Source organism: Rana temporaria, chromosome 1 (assembly GCF_905171775.1).
Source record: "Rana temporaria chromosome 1, aRanTem1.1, whole genome shotgun sequence".
NCBI lineage: Eukaryota > Metazoa > Chordata > Amphibia > Anura > Ranidae > Rana > Rana temporaria.
This window is the reverse complement of record NC_053489.1, coordinates 494,119,527-494,138,878: the sequence shown is the minus strand read 5'-3', so window position 1 is coordinate 494,138,878 and position 19,352 is coordinate 494,119,527. Positions and strand designations below refer to the sequence as shown.

General features: G+C 48.2%; 1 protein-coding gene across 7 annotated transcripts in view; it reads right to left on the bottom strand.

Moving 5' to 3' along the window:
* Positions 1-19,352, bottom strand: part of ADAD1 (adenosine deaminase domain containing 1) — a 317,973-nt gene that overhangs the window by 189,127 nt on the left and 109,494 nt on the right. For 6 of the 7 annotated variants that reach the window (XM_040330441.1, XM_040330417.1, XM_040330424.1 and 3 more), the window contains one exon: positions 1,927-2,013. In XM_040330441.1, the coding sequence (XP_040186375.1) occupies positions 1,927-2,013 (87 nt within the window). Of the gene's footprint in view, positions 1-1,926; positions 2,035-19,352 lie in introns of all 7 variants that reach the window. The other variant, XM_040330449.1, reaches the window with a different exon arrangement.

The window sequence follows — 19,352 nt, the reverse complement described above, 5'->3', positions numbered from 1 at the left end:
ATAGCTAGCTGTGCCATAGTGCGACCACAACAAAATGGCCGCCAATGAAATTTCTCAATGTAAAACAGCAGACTACAAAAAAAATGGCGCCGGCAAAATGGTGGCGAAATGCCGCAACGTGGATGAGAATGCCTAATGAGGTATTTTTGAGTCAAACACACCCCCACAGAAAGAGTCAGAAACCTGAACCACCCCCCCCCCCCCTTAGGAGTTATGGAGTATGCCGTGGCAGACCCAGCCCTTAGCAATGGTGTGCTCACGCTTGCTGGCCGGACTAAGGAGACTACAAGGATCTATATATCCAGTCTGTCTCTCAGCCAACAGTTGATAGAAGAATCTCAATAAAATAAAGGTAATAAAATTTGGGGGGGGTCAGCTGTCAGCAGGGAAGCTCATTGACAGCAGCCACGATAAACTGTGGACAGTTTACAGGGGGAAGGGTATAACTAGGCAGGATCAGCTAGGTTTTTTTTTTTTTTTTGGCAATAGCAGGGGTCAAATTACACATCACAAGCACTCTGCTGTGTAACATGCTTTAAGGCAACAGTGTAATTTTTTTTTCTTTTTAGGTAACAAACCTTTTAACAACCAGCTTTTACTGCGCCCTGATTGGGCAAAGCTTTGCCCAATCAGGGTGTAGAATGCACTGTGCAGCAAATTCGGGTGTTCCCCGAATGGGGCAAACAGCCAATGTGCGGGCCGAACCGTCCGCGCAACACTACTTACTAGTAATGTCCCATGTCATGTAGACTGCTGGATTCTCTAGAATCTTCACTTCACTGATGTCAGGTTCTCTTAGTGGCTCTGAACTTCTGGTTTAATAGAAATGTATGGGGTTTCCAAACCACAAAACATACCTACTGTACTCACCTAAGTGTAGCATTGATCCACTGCTGCCTCTAAGACAGAGAACTAAGCAATCAAAGATTCCTGATCGCTCAATTTTAAGAGAACCAGTGACTCCCACTGAAGCACTGGGCTGTAAAGGGGGTGGGAGTGGCCAACTCAGGCGCTCGTGATATGCTGAGAGGCTGAGCCAGCTGCTGGTCAGGTATCTGGGTGGACCCCAACATTAAAGTTGGGATTCCCCCAGAGTTCAGAGCGGCCGAGTGATGTCAGCCACCAGTGGACTTTAGCCTGCTGTCGGCTGAATAAGAATTAACTGCACTCCTGTGACCCACAGGAGAAGCAGGGCCAAAAGAGCTTTGGGCTGAGCAGTTGAGAAAAAGGTCCCGATAAGGACTGGCCCCCTCTGCCCCCTCCATCGATCTGTTAATGGGAGAGAGAATCCTGTGGGTTATCATACTCTCACCCATTTAATAATTGTGTTACAGTTAATGAAAGCAATGAAAGAACTGAGGAGATTGGATGTCCTCGTCTGGAACTTTTTCATAACTCCTCAACCTGGAGCTTAAATCTGGACATCGAAAGTTAAGAGAAAAAAAAAAAAAAGAAAGTTCAGAGCCAGAAAGAGGACCTCTAGTGCAGATTTTTGCAGGATTAAGCTGCCTGCATGACATGGGAAATCCTCCGTTATAGGTAAGCGATGTGACTAAAGCCGTTGGGCTAGGAATATTCTTAGCTAAACTTCAGCTTTAATAGTTTACACAGGCAGTATTATATTGTGCAAAAACACATACAACCACATATGTAGGCTTTTTTGTACATTGTTAGCACATGAGGAGACATCCAATTCTAGGCACAGTCCAATGCTATTCCATTATTTGCATGTGCAGTACTATTAGAGGTATAACTTAATTGTTCACTTAAGCCATACAACAAGATTTAAGTATATTCTGTAAGCACACATGGTACACATCAGGCATGCGTTGCAGGTGCTGCTGTTATACAAGACAGACTGGAAATACAGTTCATGGAGATGAGCGTTTAATACCATAAAAAAGAAAAAGGTCCTGATCAACTTACCAGCACAAGGTCTTGGAGAACTTAAAGCTTCAACTGGGATATCTGGTTCCACAGGTAATAATGGCGGTCCAGTTACATAAGTGGCATCTGTGTTTTTCATAAGATGAGCTGTAAGATTATTTTTCATTAAATAACAGGCGGCATAAAAATACTTATTTCAGACAAGGGTAAAATATTTTTGCACTTACTGTAAAATATTTTTCTCTAGATTTACTGAAAAACATAGCATAGGTTACACTGACATCTAAAGGAGGATTGAGCATGAATACCAGCTTCCAGGGACCAGAATCTTATTAATACCTACAATGGCAATGCCTACCACAAGAAGGAAGGAAGCTTTATCCTTAAAGTGTTTGTTAGCCGCCGCCCCCCCCCCCCCCAAAAAAATACAGATTCTAGTCCTTTAAAGCAGATTACACAGCACAGTGCTTGTGCTGGGGCTGAGTCATACATTCAGCGTCTATGAATGACTAGGGAGCGCACCTGCAAGGTATCCCCCCAGGAGAGCGCTTCTAGGGGGGTCATCTAAAAGCGGGGAGGAGCCGCGAGAGCCGCCCGAGAGACCCCAGAAGTCAGTTTGGGGCCACTCTGCAAAACAAGCTGCACAGTTGAGGCAAGTATAACATGTTTGTTATTTAAAAAATAAAACAATGCTTTGGCATCACTTTAAGGTGATTAGTCATTTTTGGTTATCTGTAAAATGATTTTCTTGAATACTTCACCAGACACTTAATTATTCATACTTGGATTATTCTGCCACTTACAGGTGTAACCCCTCCTAGCTCAAATAAGCCTCAGCTAAGTAGCAAATATTGAGGAACACAAAGAAGGGAGGGACCCCTGTGTCCTGTAATGTACACAGAGAAAAGTATTTTTACAGGTAAAAAAAAAACACAAAAAAAAATCTTGAATCGAACAATACAAGACAACGAATCATATTCAAAATTACTTGGGATGTCCCAAAACATTGAAATTGAGGGGTGGGCAACACAGCAATAAGGCCGAGTAACCAAAATGCAAAAAAGAATATAGGAAACCTCCTACAAGAAATTTTCCAAAAATGGCATTCGTAGAGGTGCAAACATTGCCTGGTGGAACAGAACATAAAACATTTGTAGAGAAAACCAGGTCCAGTTTTGGTCAATTTGGCTTCTAGCCTAACAAATTTGAATAAAAGCTTAATACTGAATCGCAAAGGAATTAGTAACATTCCTGGTGAAATGGAGCTCTACCAGGCAAGGAGGAACCTTGCCCTTGATAACATAGGTGTGAGAAATGAGCTGATCTACCTACAAAATGGTGAACGAGAAGTTGCCTGATCCTTACAAGGACCCTCAGGTAGAAAAAAAAAAGGGTACTCAAACCCGACAACATCCAAAGAGTGAGGATGCCTAGGATTAGGACAAAAAGATGGCAACATAGGGCCAGATTCTTGTACGAGCACGTAACTTTGTGCGGGCGTAGCGTATCCCATTTACGCTACGCCTCCGCAACTTGGACAGGCAAGTGCAATATTCACAAAGCACTCGCTCCGTAAGTTGCGGCGGCGTAGCGTAAATGGGCCGGCGTAAGCCCGCGTAATTCAAATGTGGAAGAGGTGGGCATGTTGTATGTAAATCAATCGTGACCCCACGTAAATGACGCGCCTAACAAACGGCGCATGCTCAGTATCACGTCAAATTTACTCCATAAGATACGCCAGGCCCATTGCCTGTGACGTGAACGTAACCTACGCACAAGCCCCATTCACGTACGACTTACGTAAAGAACGTAAAAAGATACGCTTGCCGACGTCCATACTTTGCATTACCTACGCCTCATATAGCAGGGGTAACTTTACGCCGGACGTAAGCCTTACGCCACCCCATCTCCTCACATATAGAGATGTAGGCTTTCCATGTGTGATGATAAATCTTCCCATGTGTGATAAATCTTTCAAGAAGATGACTTCCGTGCCCTCATCATCGTGGAGATTACCACGGTCCCCTAGTACCTGACTTTCAATAGCCATGCCATTAAAGCCAGCGACTGTAAAGTAGGATGAAGAATAGGGCCCTGCGACAGAAGGTCCTCTTGCTTCGGCAGTCACCAAGGAACATCCACCACAATTCGCACTATGTCGGCGTACCAGGGATGCCGAGGCCAATCTGGGGCAATTGGAATCACCGGAGCAGAAGCAGACGAGGGAAGGGGAGTTTTATCGGGGGCAAGGCATAAATCAGCCGATAATGCCCCCATAGAGACACTAACGCGTCTGCCGCGGAATCCTTGGACCTGGCCACAAACCTCGGCCCGTTCTGATTGAGCCGAGAGGCCAGGAGATCCACATCTGTCATGCCCCATCTCAGACAAAGGTGTCGAAAGACATCCGTATGTAGTGACCATTCCCCTTGGTCCAGCATCTAGTGCAGTGGTCTCAAAGTACCGGCCCGCGGGCCATTTGCGGCCCGCGGACCAGTTATAAATGGCCCGCAGGCAGGGTGGAAGTGGGGGGAGCAAAGAGCTGGTGCTATCTGGGGGTGAGCCGTTGGTATTACAAGTTATTACCACCAGATGTGAGCTGGCGCCATCTGGTGGTGGCCGTTGGTATTACAAGTTAAACAGCAATTCTAATGTCATTTTACACTATTTTCACTGCCATCTTCTTCCCTCTAATTAGAACCCCCAAACATTATATATATTTTTTATCCTAACACCTTAGAGAATAAAATGGCGATCGTTGCAATACTTTGTTACGCCGTATTTGCGCAGCGGTCTTACAAGCGCACTTTTTTGGGGAAAAATTACACTTTTTTTAAATTAAAAAATAAGACAACAGTAAAGTTATCCCCATTTTTTTTAATATTATGAAAGATAATGTTACGCCAAGTAAATTCATACCCAACATGTCACACTTCAAAATTGCGTCCGATTGTGGAATGCCGACAAACTTTTTTACCCTTTAAAATCTTCATAGGTGACGTTTAAAAAAATCTACAGGTTGCATGTTTTAAGTTACAGAGGAGGTCTAGTGCTAGAATTATTGCTCTCGCTCTACCAATCGCAGCGATACCTCACATGTGTGGTTTGAACACCGTTTACATATGCGGGCGCTGCTCGCGTATGTGTTCGCTTCTGCGCGCAAGCCCGTCGGGACGGGGTGCGTTTTCTGGCTCCTAACTTTTTTAGCTGGCTCCTAGATTCCAAGCAAATTTGTCAAACCCTGCCTTACACCAGTGCTGGTGGTAATAATGCGCTCGCTGACACCAGTGCTGGGGGTTAATAATGTGTTCGCTGACACCAGTACTGTTGTTTTTGAAGTTTGAAAGCTTGCATGCGGCCCCCCATGGCATATGAAAACTTGTCTTGTGGCCCTCAGGTAATTTGAGTTTGAGACCCCTGATCTAGTGACTTAGATAGTGTCTGCCGGTTTTCTACGCCCGGAATGTACACGGCCGATAGAGCCGGCATGCGCCGCGCATGCTGCAGCCGAGCACTTTGTTCCTCCTTGATGGTTGACATACACCATCGCCGTGGCGTTGTCCGACTGGATCCCGACTGGGTGTCCCTGCAGCCTCAGTGACCATGTGGAGAGGCACCGCCTGATCGCCCGAAGTTCCAATACATTGATCGGCAGCGACCCTGTGCCTACTGTACGCCCCAAACTCCCCCCCAACCGGTAAGGCTGGCGTCCGTCTTGATCACATTCCAATGAGAAGGAACGACTTGCTTGATTGAAGGGCCGGAGACCTCTGCCACCAGACCAGGGGGGTCATCTGAATTTGACAATCCAGAGACAACGGAGATTTGTCCCATTTGGACAGGATCTCCTTTTGCAAGACTCGAGTGTGGAATTGAGCATACGGAACCACCTTGAAAGTGGCCACCATGAGGCCCAGAACTCGCATGCAAAAAACGCAGCGACAACCACTTGCAGGACGTCAACAGCTTCACCGCAGACTGAAGAGTCCGCAGCTTGTCCGAAGGGAGAAAGACCCTCGCATCTGAGGAGTCCAGAATCAAGCCCAGGTACTCCAGGCGCTGAGTCGGTATCAACACCGACTTCTGGAGGTTGAGAACCCAACCAAACTCTCAAAGAGTGACTGGCGATAGCCACATCCTTCTCCAATCCTGAGGTGGAAGTTGCTTTTTAGAAGGAGGTCGTCCAGGTAGCCCACGATATCAATTCCTCGCTGTCTCGGCAAAGCCAGAATCGGGGCGAGCACCTTGGTAAAAACCCTTGGTGCCGACGCCAGGCCAAAAGAAGGAGCTACAAACTGATAGTGCTTCTCCCCGACAGCAAAAACCTCCGATGCCTGACCCATATGGGGACATGCAAGTATACGTCCAGGGACGCTTGAAAAACCCCTGGATGAAAAACCACAGAGCGAACTGATTCCATCCCGAATCTTTTCACCTTAACAAATCTGTTGAGGGCATTGAGGTTCAGAATCGGACGGACCCCTTCCTTTTTTGGGACTACAAATTGGAGAAGAATTCCTGAAACCTTTCCTGCGACGGTACCGCCACTATGACCCCGCGCAGAAGCAGGTCCTGCACTGCCCCCAACAAGGCTTTCCGGCAAGCCGGAAGATGAAGGTTTGAGGGGAAAAAACCTGTTTGGTGGACAAGAGAGAAACTATCTTGTATCCTGATGAAACCATTTCGCAGACCCACTGGTCGGACAGCAGAGAAGTCCACCGTGCCGCAAACTCCCAAAGCGACCCCCCACCCAAAAATCGAGCGGGGGCAAACCTTCATGCTGTGGCAGATTTGTTCGCAGGCTTGTTTGGCTTGCGAAACCAGGGACGCTTCTGTCCCTCAGTGGACAACTTGTTGGTCTAGGAGCGCTTACCCGCCGCCTCCGGCGGACGAAAAAATGCTTGAGGGGAAGGAAGGTCCTGGCCTATGGCGAGGCTCCTTACCCTTTCTGGATTGTGGTAGCAACGTAATCTTACCCCCAGAAACATTTTTAATAATGTCATCCAGCGAGGCACCAAAGAGCCTCTCTCCCTGGAAGGGCAAATCTGCCAGAGCCTTCTTAGAAACCTGGTCCGCAGACCAGCATTTTAGCCAAATCAGGCGCCGTAGCACCACAGCAGATAGTGAAGCTCTAAAAAGCAAAGGGGGCCATAACTAAGGCTGCATCGCAGACATACTTAAGGCCCTGCACCAACTGGTCTGCCAGTTATACACAGACCGGGGAAGCCTGTTGCTTTTCCAACTCATTGTGCAACAATTTTGCCCATTCAGTAAGTGTCTGGGACACCAGGGCTGTGGCCAGGACTGGCCGCAATGCTGACCCCACCACCGTAAACATGGACCGGGCAACCGCCTCGGTCCTCCTATTGGCAGGGTCCTTAACCACCTCAATACCGGGCACTTTCACCCCCTTCCTGCCCAAGCCATTTTTCAGCGCTGTCACAATTTGAATGACAATTGCGCGGTCATGCAACACTTTACCCAATTGAAATTCTAATAATTTTTTCCCCAACAAATAGAGCTTTCTATTGGTGGTATTCGATCACCTCTGCGGTTTTAATTTTTTTCACTATAAAAAAAAAGAGCGGCAATTAAAAAATTAAAAAAACAATATTTTTTACTTTTTGCTATAATAAATATCCCCAAAAATAAACAAATTTTTTCTTCAGTTTTGGCCAATATATATTCTTCTACATATTTAAAAAAAAAAAAAAATCGCAAGCAGCGTATATTGATTGCTTTGCACAAAAGTTATAGCGGCTACAAAATAGGAGGATAGATTTGCAGCATTTATATATTTTTTTTACTAGTAATGGCGGCGATCAGTGATTTTTATCGTGACCGATATTGCAGCGGACACACCGGACACTTTTGACACTATTTTGGGACCATTCACATTTATACAGCAAACAGTGCTATAAATATGCACCGATTACTGTGTAAATGTGACTGGCAGCGAAGGGGTTAGCACTAGGGGGCGATCAAGGGGTTAAATGTGTACCCTACTGAGTGATTCTAACTGTAAGGGGAGGGGACTGACTGGGGGAGGTGACCGATCTGTGTCCCCATGTACAAGGGACACAGCATCGGTCTCCTCTCCCTGACAGGACGTGGATCTCTGCGCTTACACACAGATCCACGGTCCTGCTCAGTTACTGGGTAATTGCGGGTGCCCGGCGGACATCGCGGCCGCCGGGCACGTGCATCGGGTTCCCAGTAACATGGCGCGCGCACCCCCTAGGCGCTCTGCAAGGCTCAGAACAAGAGCACGTCAATTGGCGGTGGCCGGTAGTAAAGTAGTTAAAGGCAGGGGTCCCCTCCACCGGAATCGTGGTTACCTTATTTAACCTGGAAACCGTGGGGTCCACAATCGGGGGAGTTGTCCATTTTTTCAGGAAATTTTCCTCAAAGGAGTAACGCACCGACATGCGTTTTGGGACCGAAAAGGCCCGCTGCGGGCGTTCCCATTCTTTGTAAATAAACTTATCAAAGTAAGTTAGGTAGGGAAACACCTTAGCCATGCGGGCCGCCTTGTGGGACCTAAAAGGGACTGACACCTCAGTAGATGCTCCCGCCGTATCCTCCATTTTCAGGGTATCCCGCACTGCTGTGATAAGTGCTCCTACAAGCGCCCTTTCCTGCGCTGACCCGGACACAGAGTCATCGTCACTGTCCGAATGGTCCTGGTCTGCATCCTCTGAAACGTCAGAACAGGAGCCGGTTGCCACATCAAGGCCCGAGTATGAATCAGAGCTTTCCCCAGAAGACGGTGGGGGAAGGGGCGTTTTTACCACCCTGGCAACAAAGGACTCCGGGACCGCCGACAAAGTGTCCAACGGCACTGCGGGTGCAGGGGCACCGTTTGCTACAATAGGGATGTCTGGGGAAGAAGCTCCAGCTTCTGACGCCATGCTGACTCACACTCGCCTGACACCCGTTAGGACCTAAGGCAAGGTACACAAAAAGTCCACCCTCCTGGCTGCCACAGACTGAGGGGCCCACCTGCAGGACTCGCCACCCTGACCCAGGTACCGCGCTGCTGCTGTCCGCTTTGCCGCACAAGGTGTTGTGTGTGAAATTTGCGACGTTCAGCTACTAGTCCCCGAGTACCAGAGGCAAAAACCGTCTGAGAATACAAGAAATTGGCCGTCTCAGCAAGGAAAACACCTGAGGGCGCCAGGAAAAAAGGGATTTTTAATACAGCTTACCTGTAAAATCATTTTCTTGGAGTACATCACGGGACACAGAGCGGCATATTCATTACTATACGGTTATATGGAGTACCTTCAGGTGATGGACACTGGCAATCTCAAACAGGAAGTCACCTCCCTATATAACCCCCTCCCATAGAGGGAGTACCTCAGTTTTGTAGCAAGCAGTATGCCTCCCAAAATGTTCCCCATAAGAGGGGTGGGAGCTCTGTGTCCCGTGATGTACTCCAAGAAAAGGATTTTACAAGCAAGCTGTATTAAAAATTCCTTTTTCTTTCTCGTACATCACGGGACACAGAGCGGCATATTCATTACTATACGGGATGTCCGAAAGCAATGCTTTAATGAGGGGAGGGAGACATCTCCATTAGACAAAAGGATTTAATTCAGAGATAAACTCAAATAATAATAATAAATCCAACTTAGTCAAGAAAATAAATTTAAATTTAAATCAAGGGTGCCCCCGGTCCCGAGGGTCTTAAATCGCGGCCTGCAGTACTGCCTGCAAAAAAGGCTGCATCTGCACTCCTTCTTACGTCCAATTGGTAAAATTTTGTAAACGTGTGGACTGACGACCAGGTTGCTGCCTTGCATACTTGAGCCATAGAGATCTGATGGTGTGCTGCCCAGAAGGCGCCCATGGCCCTGGTAGAATGAGCCTTTATTGACAAAGGAGGAGGCAACCTCTTCAAGCGGTAGGCCTGAGTGATTAACTGTTTAATCCATCTCGAGATGGTGGACTTCGCGGCTGCCTGTCCATTCTTGGGCCCATCCGGTAAAATGAACAACACATTTGTTTTCCGAATTTTCTCTGTAGCTTTAAGATAGGCCTTCATGGCCCTGACAATATCCAAGGTATGCAGCAACCCTTTTTTTCTAGAAGTGGGTTTCGGAAAGAAGGATGGTAGTACCAAATCCTGGTTCAGGTGAAAATTGGATATAACCTTTGGTTGGTAGGAAGGATGAGGACGGAGAACCACCCTGTCCTTATGCAGAATGAGATATGGTTCCTTACAAGATAAGGCTGCCAACTCTGACACTCTTCTGGCAGAAACTATGGCGACCAGAAATACAAACTTCCTTGTCAGTAAAACCAAAGGAATTTCAGCCAACGGCTCAAAAGGTTGTTTCTGCAGAGTTGACAGAACAAGATTTAAGTCCCACAGACAAAGTGGTGACTTGACCGGAGGATTAATACGTAAGACCCCCTGTATGAAGGTCTTAACCAGAGAGTGGGTGGCCAGCGGCCTTTGAAACCACACTGACAAAGCTGAAATCTGTCCTCCGATTGTGCTTAATGCCAGGTTTTTATCCACTCCTAGCTGGAGAAAACTTAACACTATCAATGGTATACTTGCGGGAATGCCACTTCTTGGACTCACACCAGCCTACATAGGCCCTCCAAACCCTGTAATAAATTACTCTGGAGACCGGCTTTCTAGCCTTAATCAGGGTAGAGATTACCTGACTAGACAGACCTCTACCCCTGAGAATCAGGGATTCAGCCGCCAGGCCGTCAAATTTAGACCCCGTAATGCAGGGTGGAGGATCGGGCCTTGCGAGAGTAGGTCTGGTCGTAGAGGAAGAGTCCAAGGGTCTCCCACTGCCATCTTTATGACTAGTGAGTACCATGACCTCCGGGGCCAAGCTGGAGCTACCAGGATGACTGGCCTGTGCTCCACTCTGATCCTGCGCAACAGGCGGGGTAGTAACTGTAGCGGGGGAAAGGCATATAGAAGTTTGAACTGATGCCAAGGGCAAACCAACGCATTGGTTCCGCAGGCCATTGGGTCCCTTGTCCGGGACATGAACCTGTCTAGCTTCTTGTTGAATCTCGATGCCATGACGTCCACGTCTGGAACTCCCCACTTCTGGCAGATTGTCTGAAAAACCTGGGGATGTAGAGACCATTCCCCTGGCGACAGAGTTTGGCGACTTCGGAAGTCTGCCTGCAGGTTGTCCACTCCAGGAATGAATAATCGCCGATATGCAGGGTACATGAGCTTCTGCCCATAGAAAAATCACGCTCACCTCTCTCTGAGCGGCTTGACTCTTGGTTCCCCCTGGCATTGTCTGACTGTATTCTCACCAGGGACCCCTGCAATTTGGATGTCCATGCCAGGAGGGCTAGCCAAGCAGCTCTGATTCCAACTGCCTTGTGGGTTGAAACACCGTTTTTTCTCGGTTTAGGACCCAACCGAACCTCTCGAGGTACTGAACCGTGAGGGCCACTGCTAGCTCCAGACAAGGAGGCGAGTGATCTATGATTAAGAGATCGTCCAAGTATGCTAGGACAGTGACTCCTTGGATCCTTAGATTGGCTAGAACTGTAGCTAGGACCTTCGTGAACACACGGGGGGCTGTAGCTAGCCCAAAAGGGAGAGCCACAAATTGGAAGTGACGCTGGGCCACCGCGAAGCGTAAAAATCTTTGATGTGGCTGAAAGATCGGTACATGAAGGTAAGCATCCTTTATGTCTATAGAGTCTTTCTGGAGGGCGGCGGCTGCTGACGGAACGGATTCCATCCGGAAAGAGCGAACCTTTAGGTAAACGTTTAAACCCTTTAGGTCCAAAATTGGTCTGATATCGCCGTTGGGCTTTGTCATACCAAACAGATTGGAGTAGAAACCTAGCCCCTGCTCTAGGGCTGGTACCTTTACTATCACGCCTTGGCAAAACAGACGATCTAAAGCCGCCAGCAATGAGGCCTTCTTTATCGGATCGCTTGGTACCCTCGATTCCTGAAAATGAGGAAGGGGAAACTTTTGAAATTCTAATCTGTAACCTGCAGCTACAGATGACCGGACCCATTTGTCGGGGATGTTGCCCCCACTCGAGTGAGTGGGGGCGCCCCTTCATAAGGCAGACTTAGGAGCTGGCTTAGTTGGCTTGCGATACCAAGGCTTCTTGCCCCCAGGGGCCTGTCCCTGCGACTTATTGGTAACGTTTGAACGTGCAGGAGGCCGTCGATACTGCCTTGAAGTCGAGGGCCCCGGAACAGGGGAGAGCTGCCTCTTAAAGGGGTGGTTCCACCTAAAACTCATTTCTAGCAATATATTCGTAAGACCCGTTAAGCCAGCCTACCCGCAGTGTCTTTTTTTTTTCCCCGTACATACCGAGATCTCGGGGGTCTCGTCCCTAGGCGGTGGGCGTTCCTATTTGATTGACGTTCCTCGGACGGGCGCATACGTGACGTCACGACTTTCCGAAAGAAGCCGAACGTCGCCGCGCAGGTGCCGTATAGAGCCGACTCTATACGGCGCCTGCGCGGCGACGTTCGGCTTCTTTCGGAAAGTCGTGACGTCACGTATGCGCCCGTCCGAGGAACGTCAATCAAATAGGAACGCCCACCGCCTAGGGACGAGACCCCCGAGATCTCGGTATGTACGGGGAAAAAAAAAAAGAAGCCAGCCTACCCGCAGTGTAACGGGTCTTACGAATATATTGCTAGAAATGAGTTTTAGGTGGAACCACCCCTTTAAATGCAGGACCCCGAAACTTATTTTTGACTGGTAAAAGAGTACTTTTGCCGCTCGATATAGTCTGAATGTATTTATCCAGATCCTCTCCGAAGAGTCTTCCTCCATGGAAAGGAAAGCCTGCCAGCAGTTTCTTGCATGGGGGCTCGGCCGACCAGTTCTTCAACCATAAGAGCCTTCTCATATGCACTAAAAACAGTGACAAACAAGACGCCTGTTGGATGGAATCTTTTATAGCATCCACCGCAAAGCACAGAGCTCTGGGTATATCAGCCAAGTCCTCTGCCTGCTGGGCAGGAATGTCCTTAAGCATTTGTTTTGTCTGGTCTTTGAACGCCTGACAAACCCCAATTGCAGCCACTGCTGGCTGCACCACTGCTCCTGCCGTAGCAAAGGCTGCTTTTAAAAGAGTCTCTAAACGTTTATCAACCGGGTCTTTAAACATTTGTATGTTTTCCACCAGGCAAGTCAATTACTTATTTACACAGGAAATGGCTGCGTCCACAGCTGGGAGCACCCATTTCTTAGAAAATCTCTTAGGTGGCAGAAAAACTCTGTCCGGCCGTACCCAATCCTGAAAGATCAATTCCTCTAACAGAGGATGGACCAGAAAAACTGCGTTACTCAAAGGCGCCTTCAAAGAGCCCAAAGAGGATAACGCAGGAACCTGAGGATCTGGTAAGGGCAACTTAAATGCCGAGCGGACCATGTCTGTCAAAGACTGGACCCACAGACTCTCCGCTTGGGAGGTTGAGAACGGTTCCTCAATAGTAGATTCTTCAATCTCTGAACCCTCTGGGTTCTGGTCCAATTGATCCTCCTGAAATTCTACTTCCTCCGGGGAGAGAATTTCAGCATCCGAGGATACACACTTAGGCGATGGGGATCTAGTCCGCTTCTTGCCTGGAATAGAATTAGCGATCATAGCTGCTAATCTTTTCTCTAGCCCCCCCAGGGTGATGGCTAGCATTTCCTCTGTGACAAACACAGGGTTGGGTGGATCTGGGCCAGCCTCAGCACCAGACCCCCCTAATGGCTCATCCAAGGCGACCACCACAGGATTAATAGGTGAGGAGAGTACTGGCAAAGCCTAACTCGTATCCTCAGAATCCGAGGGGGAACCCTTTTGTTTTTTGGCATTTTTTTGCACCCCTTGATCCCGAGCCTTTGGGAGCCATAATACAATACCAAGGTACTCCGCTTACAACAACTGACTGTTGTAGCCAGAAGATATAATACAAGGTTTAGGGAACAGAAGTAACTACTAATGCCCAAAACCGGTGGGGAGCCCAGTATGTTTATTTTTATTTTATTTTAAAACAATACTGTCCCCCCAATTATTGCTAGTATCCACCTGCTGCGAAAAAAAGGGGTTTTAGGCTAGAAAAAACAGCTTGTTCTGGAGAAAGCTCCAGAACTGCAATACTCCCTTGCACCACCGGGTGCCACTGTAAACAGCTGCAGCGCCGCCGCTCTGTGTCTTCCTCCTCAGAGCTCAGTATCAGACTGAGCTAGGTATAGCAAAGAGGAAGGGACGCCCCTTCCTCCTGACGCAGCGTGACGCTTCCCCCCCCCCGCACAGCGCGAACTTTTTGCATATCTCTTGCACGCGCCCGCGCGCGTACACGGGGAGGGGAACCACGCTGGAGGACATGAGCTGCCTGCTGACAGCCCTATGGGACACAGAGCGTGCACCGCACGGCCCCCAGCCAGGTAAGAACTACTTGTAGGCCCAAGACACCTCCCTAGTTCTGGCTCAGGCTAGGCAAACAGCCCCCTTTCCCAACCTTGCGCTCGGCATAGATATCTGCAACATTGACCGGGGAGATCTAGTGTTTGGGGAGGAAAACAGACCATCCTGTCTTACACAGACATAGTGGCCCCAGACTGCCAATGCAGAAGCACTCAGGCTAACTCCCACAAAGATTTCCCCTAGAGAGCCTGCTGTCGAACCAAGTCCCGCAGGCCCCCCTCTTACCTGCTCCATGCCGCAGGACGTTTGCATAGCAAGTGGTCCAATCTTCCCCCATCTCCGTGGGTAGCGTACTAGACCTTCAGGCCCTGGGGGCCTTGAAGGAACCCACTGTCCTGGACCTATACAGCACCCTGGCAAACAGGTTTCCCCATTGAGAATGTCCAATAGGACGAAACGCGTCTGGAGGCAGCGTCAGTGACGTCACCACGCCTAGGAGGAGGGCTCCATAAGCCGGCCGGCTTGTTTTATCTGTTTATATGCTGTGTTTATACTGCCTAAGTGTAAGTACAATACTTTATTAATAAATTTGTTATACCTACGATATCACGCTATTGCGTCCCTTTCTATTCTCCTGTCTACATGTGAGCTGGATTGGGCTACGCTTGTCGGTATACTGTGGTTGTTGATGAATTGTGGGGCGTCCTAAATCGGAAATACGCACCAACTTCAAACTCCAGCTGTCTTTTGATTGGAAATCTGAGCCCAGGGGATTTAAAGGCCGTGGCTGGGTTATAGCCAACTGCACCAAAGGCTTGCTATCTGGTAAGCTGATATACAATTCCGGTGGTGGGATCTCACACACTGTATGCATGTCACCTGGTGCATTGAAAAATCAACATCTTTATATACAAATCAGCCTCTGATCAATACAGTGTTTCTGTCTCTGCTGGAGAATCAATCCAATATCCACTACTACTTATACTATCTGTGGACTATTGAACTATTACATTTATTCTGCTATTTGGCGCGGCTTTTTATATTGTTTATTTTCTTGTCATCACACGCTAGCCGCTGCCTATATTTATGGTGTTGTGTTAGCGCGGTTTTTTAGTGTATATTAGGTTTCTTTTGGCTCTAAGAAAGGCTCCAAGTCCTGGGCCCAGGGTCCAGCTCTCTAAAAAGAGAAGCATTATAGGCAAAACCCCACGATTTGGGGCCTGGGTACTGTCCACCTTGGCTCTGAGATCCAGTTAGCCTGCCTTGATCCCAAGGATGTGGAGGCAAAGCTATTCCATGACCAACACCTAAGACACTGGCGAAAAAAACTGAGGTACTCCCTCTATGGGAGGGGGTTATATAGGGAGGGGACTTCCTGTTTGAGATTGCCAGTGTCCATCACCTGAAGGTACTCCATATAACCGTATAGTAATGAATATGCCGCTCTGTGTCCCGTGATATACGAGAAAGAAATGACCACCAGACTCCCTGGCCACAGAATATCCGCAAACAACGGGAGAAGGCCGCCACACGGCACACCTCAGCAGGCACCTGCCAGACCCCCCACAATGCCAAGGACATAGGGACATGACGAGCGGACCAACACACCCAGCGCAGCCCCCTGACAGAACTCGGAGGCCCCCCCCTCCCAGAAGACCCCCAGCCAGGTAAGGCACAGGCACACAGCGGCCCATAGAATGGGGAGGAGGGAAGGGACGGGGCACACAGCGGCCCATAGAATGGGGAGGAGGGAAGGGACGGGGAGAGAGGAAAGGGAGAGTGGACACCCCCTAGTCCACCTCCCAGGGAATGCCCAGCTGCCCCATCCTGCCAAAACAGGTGGAACCATAATTAACCCTCCTGTGGGAACTGCTGGATGCATTCCGGACAGACCCATCACCCAATCGGTACAGGGTGGCTGTCGGCCATGGCACACTGACATGGACAGCAGTATCCCGGTCATATGTGTGCACCGGAGCAGATAGCTCACCAGCCACCCCTGGATCAGACGGGGTATGTCCCAGCGCGTAGCTAGGGCCTGCTCACACTCGATGGCCGAGCTGAGGAGACTACCAGGATCTATATTATCCAGCCTGTCACGCAGCTGCTGGATGCAGAGTGAGGGGGTTATAGCCAGTAGGACCGCTCCCTGGGCGGTACTGTACAGTTTTTGCCGTTTTAACATGTTCTGCCTAGTACTCTCCTAAAGGTGGCGCTATAACCCTAAGGTCAAGATTTAAAGTGCTGTGTCCATCAAATGAACGAACATCACGGGATACAGAGCCTTAATTACTTAATGGGTTATGTAGTAACCACAGGTGATTGGATACTGGCAAACCCAATTAGAATGGAGTTCCTCCCCTATATAAACCCTTCCAAATGGAGAGTACCTCAGTTTTGTAGCAAAGCAATAAGTGTCCCACGTTTAACTCGGAAGAGGGACGGGAACTCTGATGTATGAGCAAGAAAATAGGATTTTTGTACTCACCGTAAAATCCATTTCTCTGAGTTCATGGACGGACACAGCAGCATTGACCTTAGGGTTATATATCCTTCCTTTCAGGAGAGACTAGGCAGAAAAAACAGCACTTCAAGTGTTAAAACACTTTCCTCAGTACAGCACCTCCCAGGGGGCGGGTCCCCCGGGTACATCCCACTCTCTGACTCATGCAGCTTTAGTTCGTAACAAGCAGTACAAACAAAAAGGAGGGGTGGGTGAGGAGTACGTCCATGAACTCAAAGAAATGGATTTTACGGTGAGTACAAAAATCCTATTTTCTCTTCCGTTCATGGACGGACACAGCAGCATTGACCTTAGGGACGTCCCCAAGCAGTGTCAAAAAAATTTGAGGGGTGGGAAGAAACACAGCAAACCAAGCTTCACCCCAAACAAAACCAGAGTTTCTCAACAGAGGAACTCCAACCCTTAAACTGCCGCCTGTAAAACCTTGCGGCCAAAGGAGGCATCCGAAGATGCACTCACATCCACCATGTAACATTTTGAGAAGGTGTGGATTGACGACCAGGTCGCTGCCTTACACACCTGTAAAACAGACGCTTGATGGCGGAAAGCCCAAGAGGCACCAATCGCCCTGGTCGAATGCGCTGTAACCTGAAAGGGAGGCGCCCGCCCCTTAAGGGCATAGGCCTGAAGCACGACCTGTCGGATCCACCTAGAAATGGTGGCCGACGAGACCGCCAGACCTTTCTTAGGACCAGTTACCGACACGAACAGTGAGTCCGACTTCTGAAATGGAGCCGTAGCAGACAAGTACACCCGTAGGGCCCGAACCACGTCCAAGGAATGTAAAGTGGCCTCCTTCAGGTTTTTCGGTCGAGGACATAAAGATGGTAAAACAATGTCCTCATTAATGTGAAAAGCCGAAACCACCCTTTGGAAGGAATGACGGCTGCGGGCCGCAGCACCACCTTATTCGTATGGATGACCAAATAGGGAGCCTTGCAGGACAAGGCTGCCAGTTCAGATACCCGTCTGACCGAGGTAATTGCCACCTTCTGGGACAGAGTCAACAAGGGGATCTTCCGCATGTCCTCAAACAGGGCCTCTTGAAGCACTGAGAGGACTAAATTCAAGTCCCATGGAGGCAGTGGAGGACGCACAGGAGGGGCAACATGCCGAACCCCCTGCACAAACGTACGCACCAGGGAGTGCGCCGCCAAGGGTCGCTGAAAGTAAACAGCTATTATTTGGGAAATAAAAGGCAATAAAAAGGCATGAAGTTTTATAGGTGTCACCAGCGCAAAAAAATGCATTTAGGGATTTGGGAGAGGGAGCCCGCGGGCACGTGCTGGCATTTACAGGACCCCCTAAAAAAGGGCCGGCCAGGTTTGAGGGTTAGCAATAGACCCTGTCTTGGCTGACCAAAACATTGTTTTTCAATGGAGGGAGGGGGGTGGGGGAGGAGGGAAGGGAGAGGGATTGTATGTGATGTTTAATTATGTTTGTTATTGTCTGGGTACACTGAAAGGTCCATCCTGCAGAAACTGTCATATAAAAGGATACAAACTCTATGATGTATACATGAAAGATGCACTTTTGAGGGGGGAGGGAAGGAGAGTGGAGCGGAAAGAGCATAAGAAATGGCACCATTAAAAATTATCACATATAAATGTAAGAGGCTTAAACAGCCCTTCCAAGAGATATCAAATATTGCAAGAACTGAAAAACTGGGCATCAAATATTGCTTTTTTTTACAGGAAACCCATTTTAAGTTTTCCTCCAAGGTTGGATTAAACTAGACACTTCCCACTATGGTTTCATGCATATTCATCCAATAAAAGATCTAAAGTCATAGCAATAGGGTTTGATAGAAGTACCCCTTTCGTGTTAAAAGATATGGAAACAGACTCTGAAGGGAGATATCTTTTTATTAAAGGCTCTTTGTTTAACAGAACGTATACTCTTGTTAATGTCTACTGCCCTAATACGCACCCATGTCTCTTTTTTGGAAAAGTATTGAGTAAGCTAGAAAAGTTTAAAGAGGGGGGTGTGATTATGGCAGGGGATCTTAATTTTGTGTTCGATCCAGCCCTGGACACTCAACCCCTTTCCCTGCAGTCGGAAGGGAGGGCTCTTAAGGTTATTAAAAGAAAATTATACCAGCAACTATTAATAGAAATTTGGAGGGTTTTTCACCCTAAAGGAAGGGATTTTACATATTATTCTCAGGTACACTCCATTTACTCAAGAATTTACTATATTTTTTTGGACCACCAACTTATGGAAGGGATAACAAAAGTGGAGGTAAAGTCTATAACCCTCTCGGATCATGCCCCAGTGATGGCCCTATTAGACTTAGAGGACGTTCCGGTTAGGCAGAGATCTTGAAGATTGGATGAGTCTCTCCTGTATGACCATAGTGTTTGTGATGCATTGGAAAGGGATTTAAACTTATTCTTTGAAGAAAATAATATAGAAAACATTGCACCATCCACACTATGGGAAATTCATAAAGTATTTATGAGAGGGAGATTAATAGCTGAAGGGGCAAAAAGGACAATCTGGGCAGCTGAAAAAAAACTGATCCTACAAGAAATTCAGGGGCTGGAGCAGGTACATA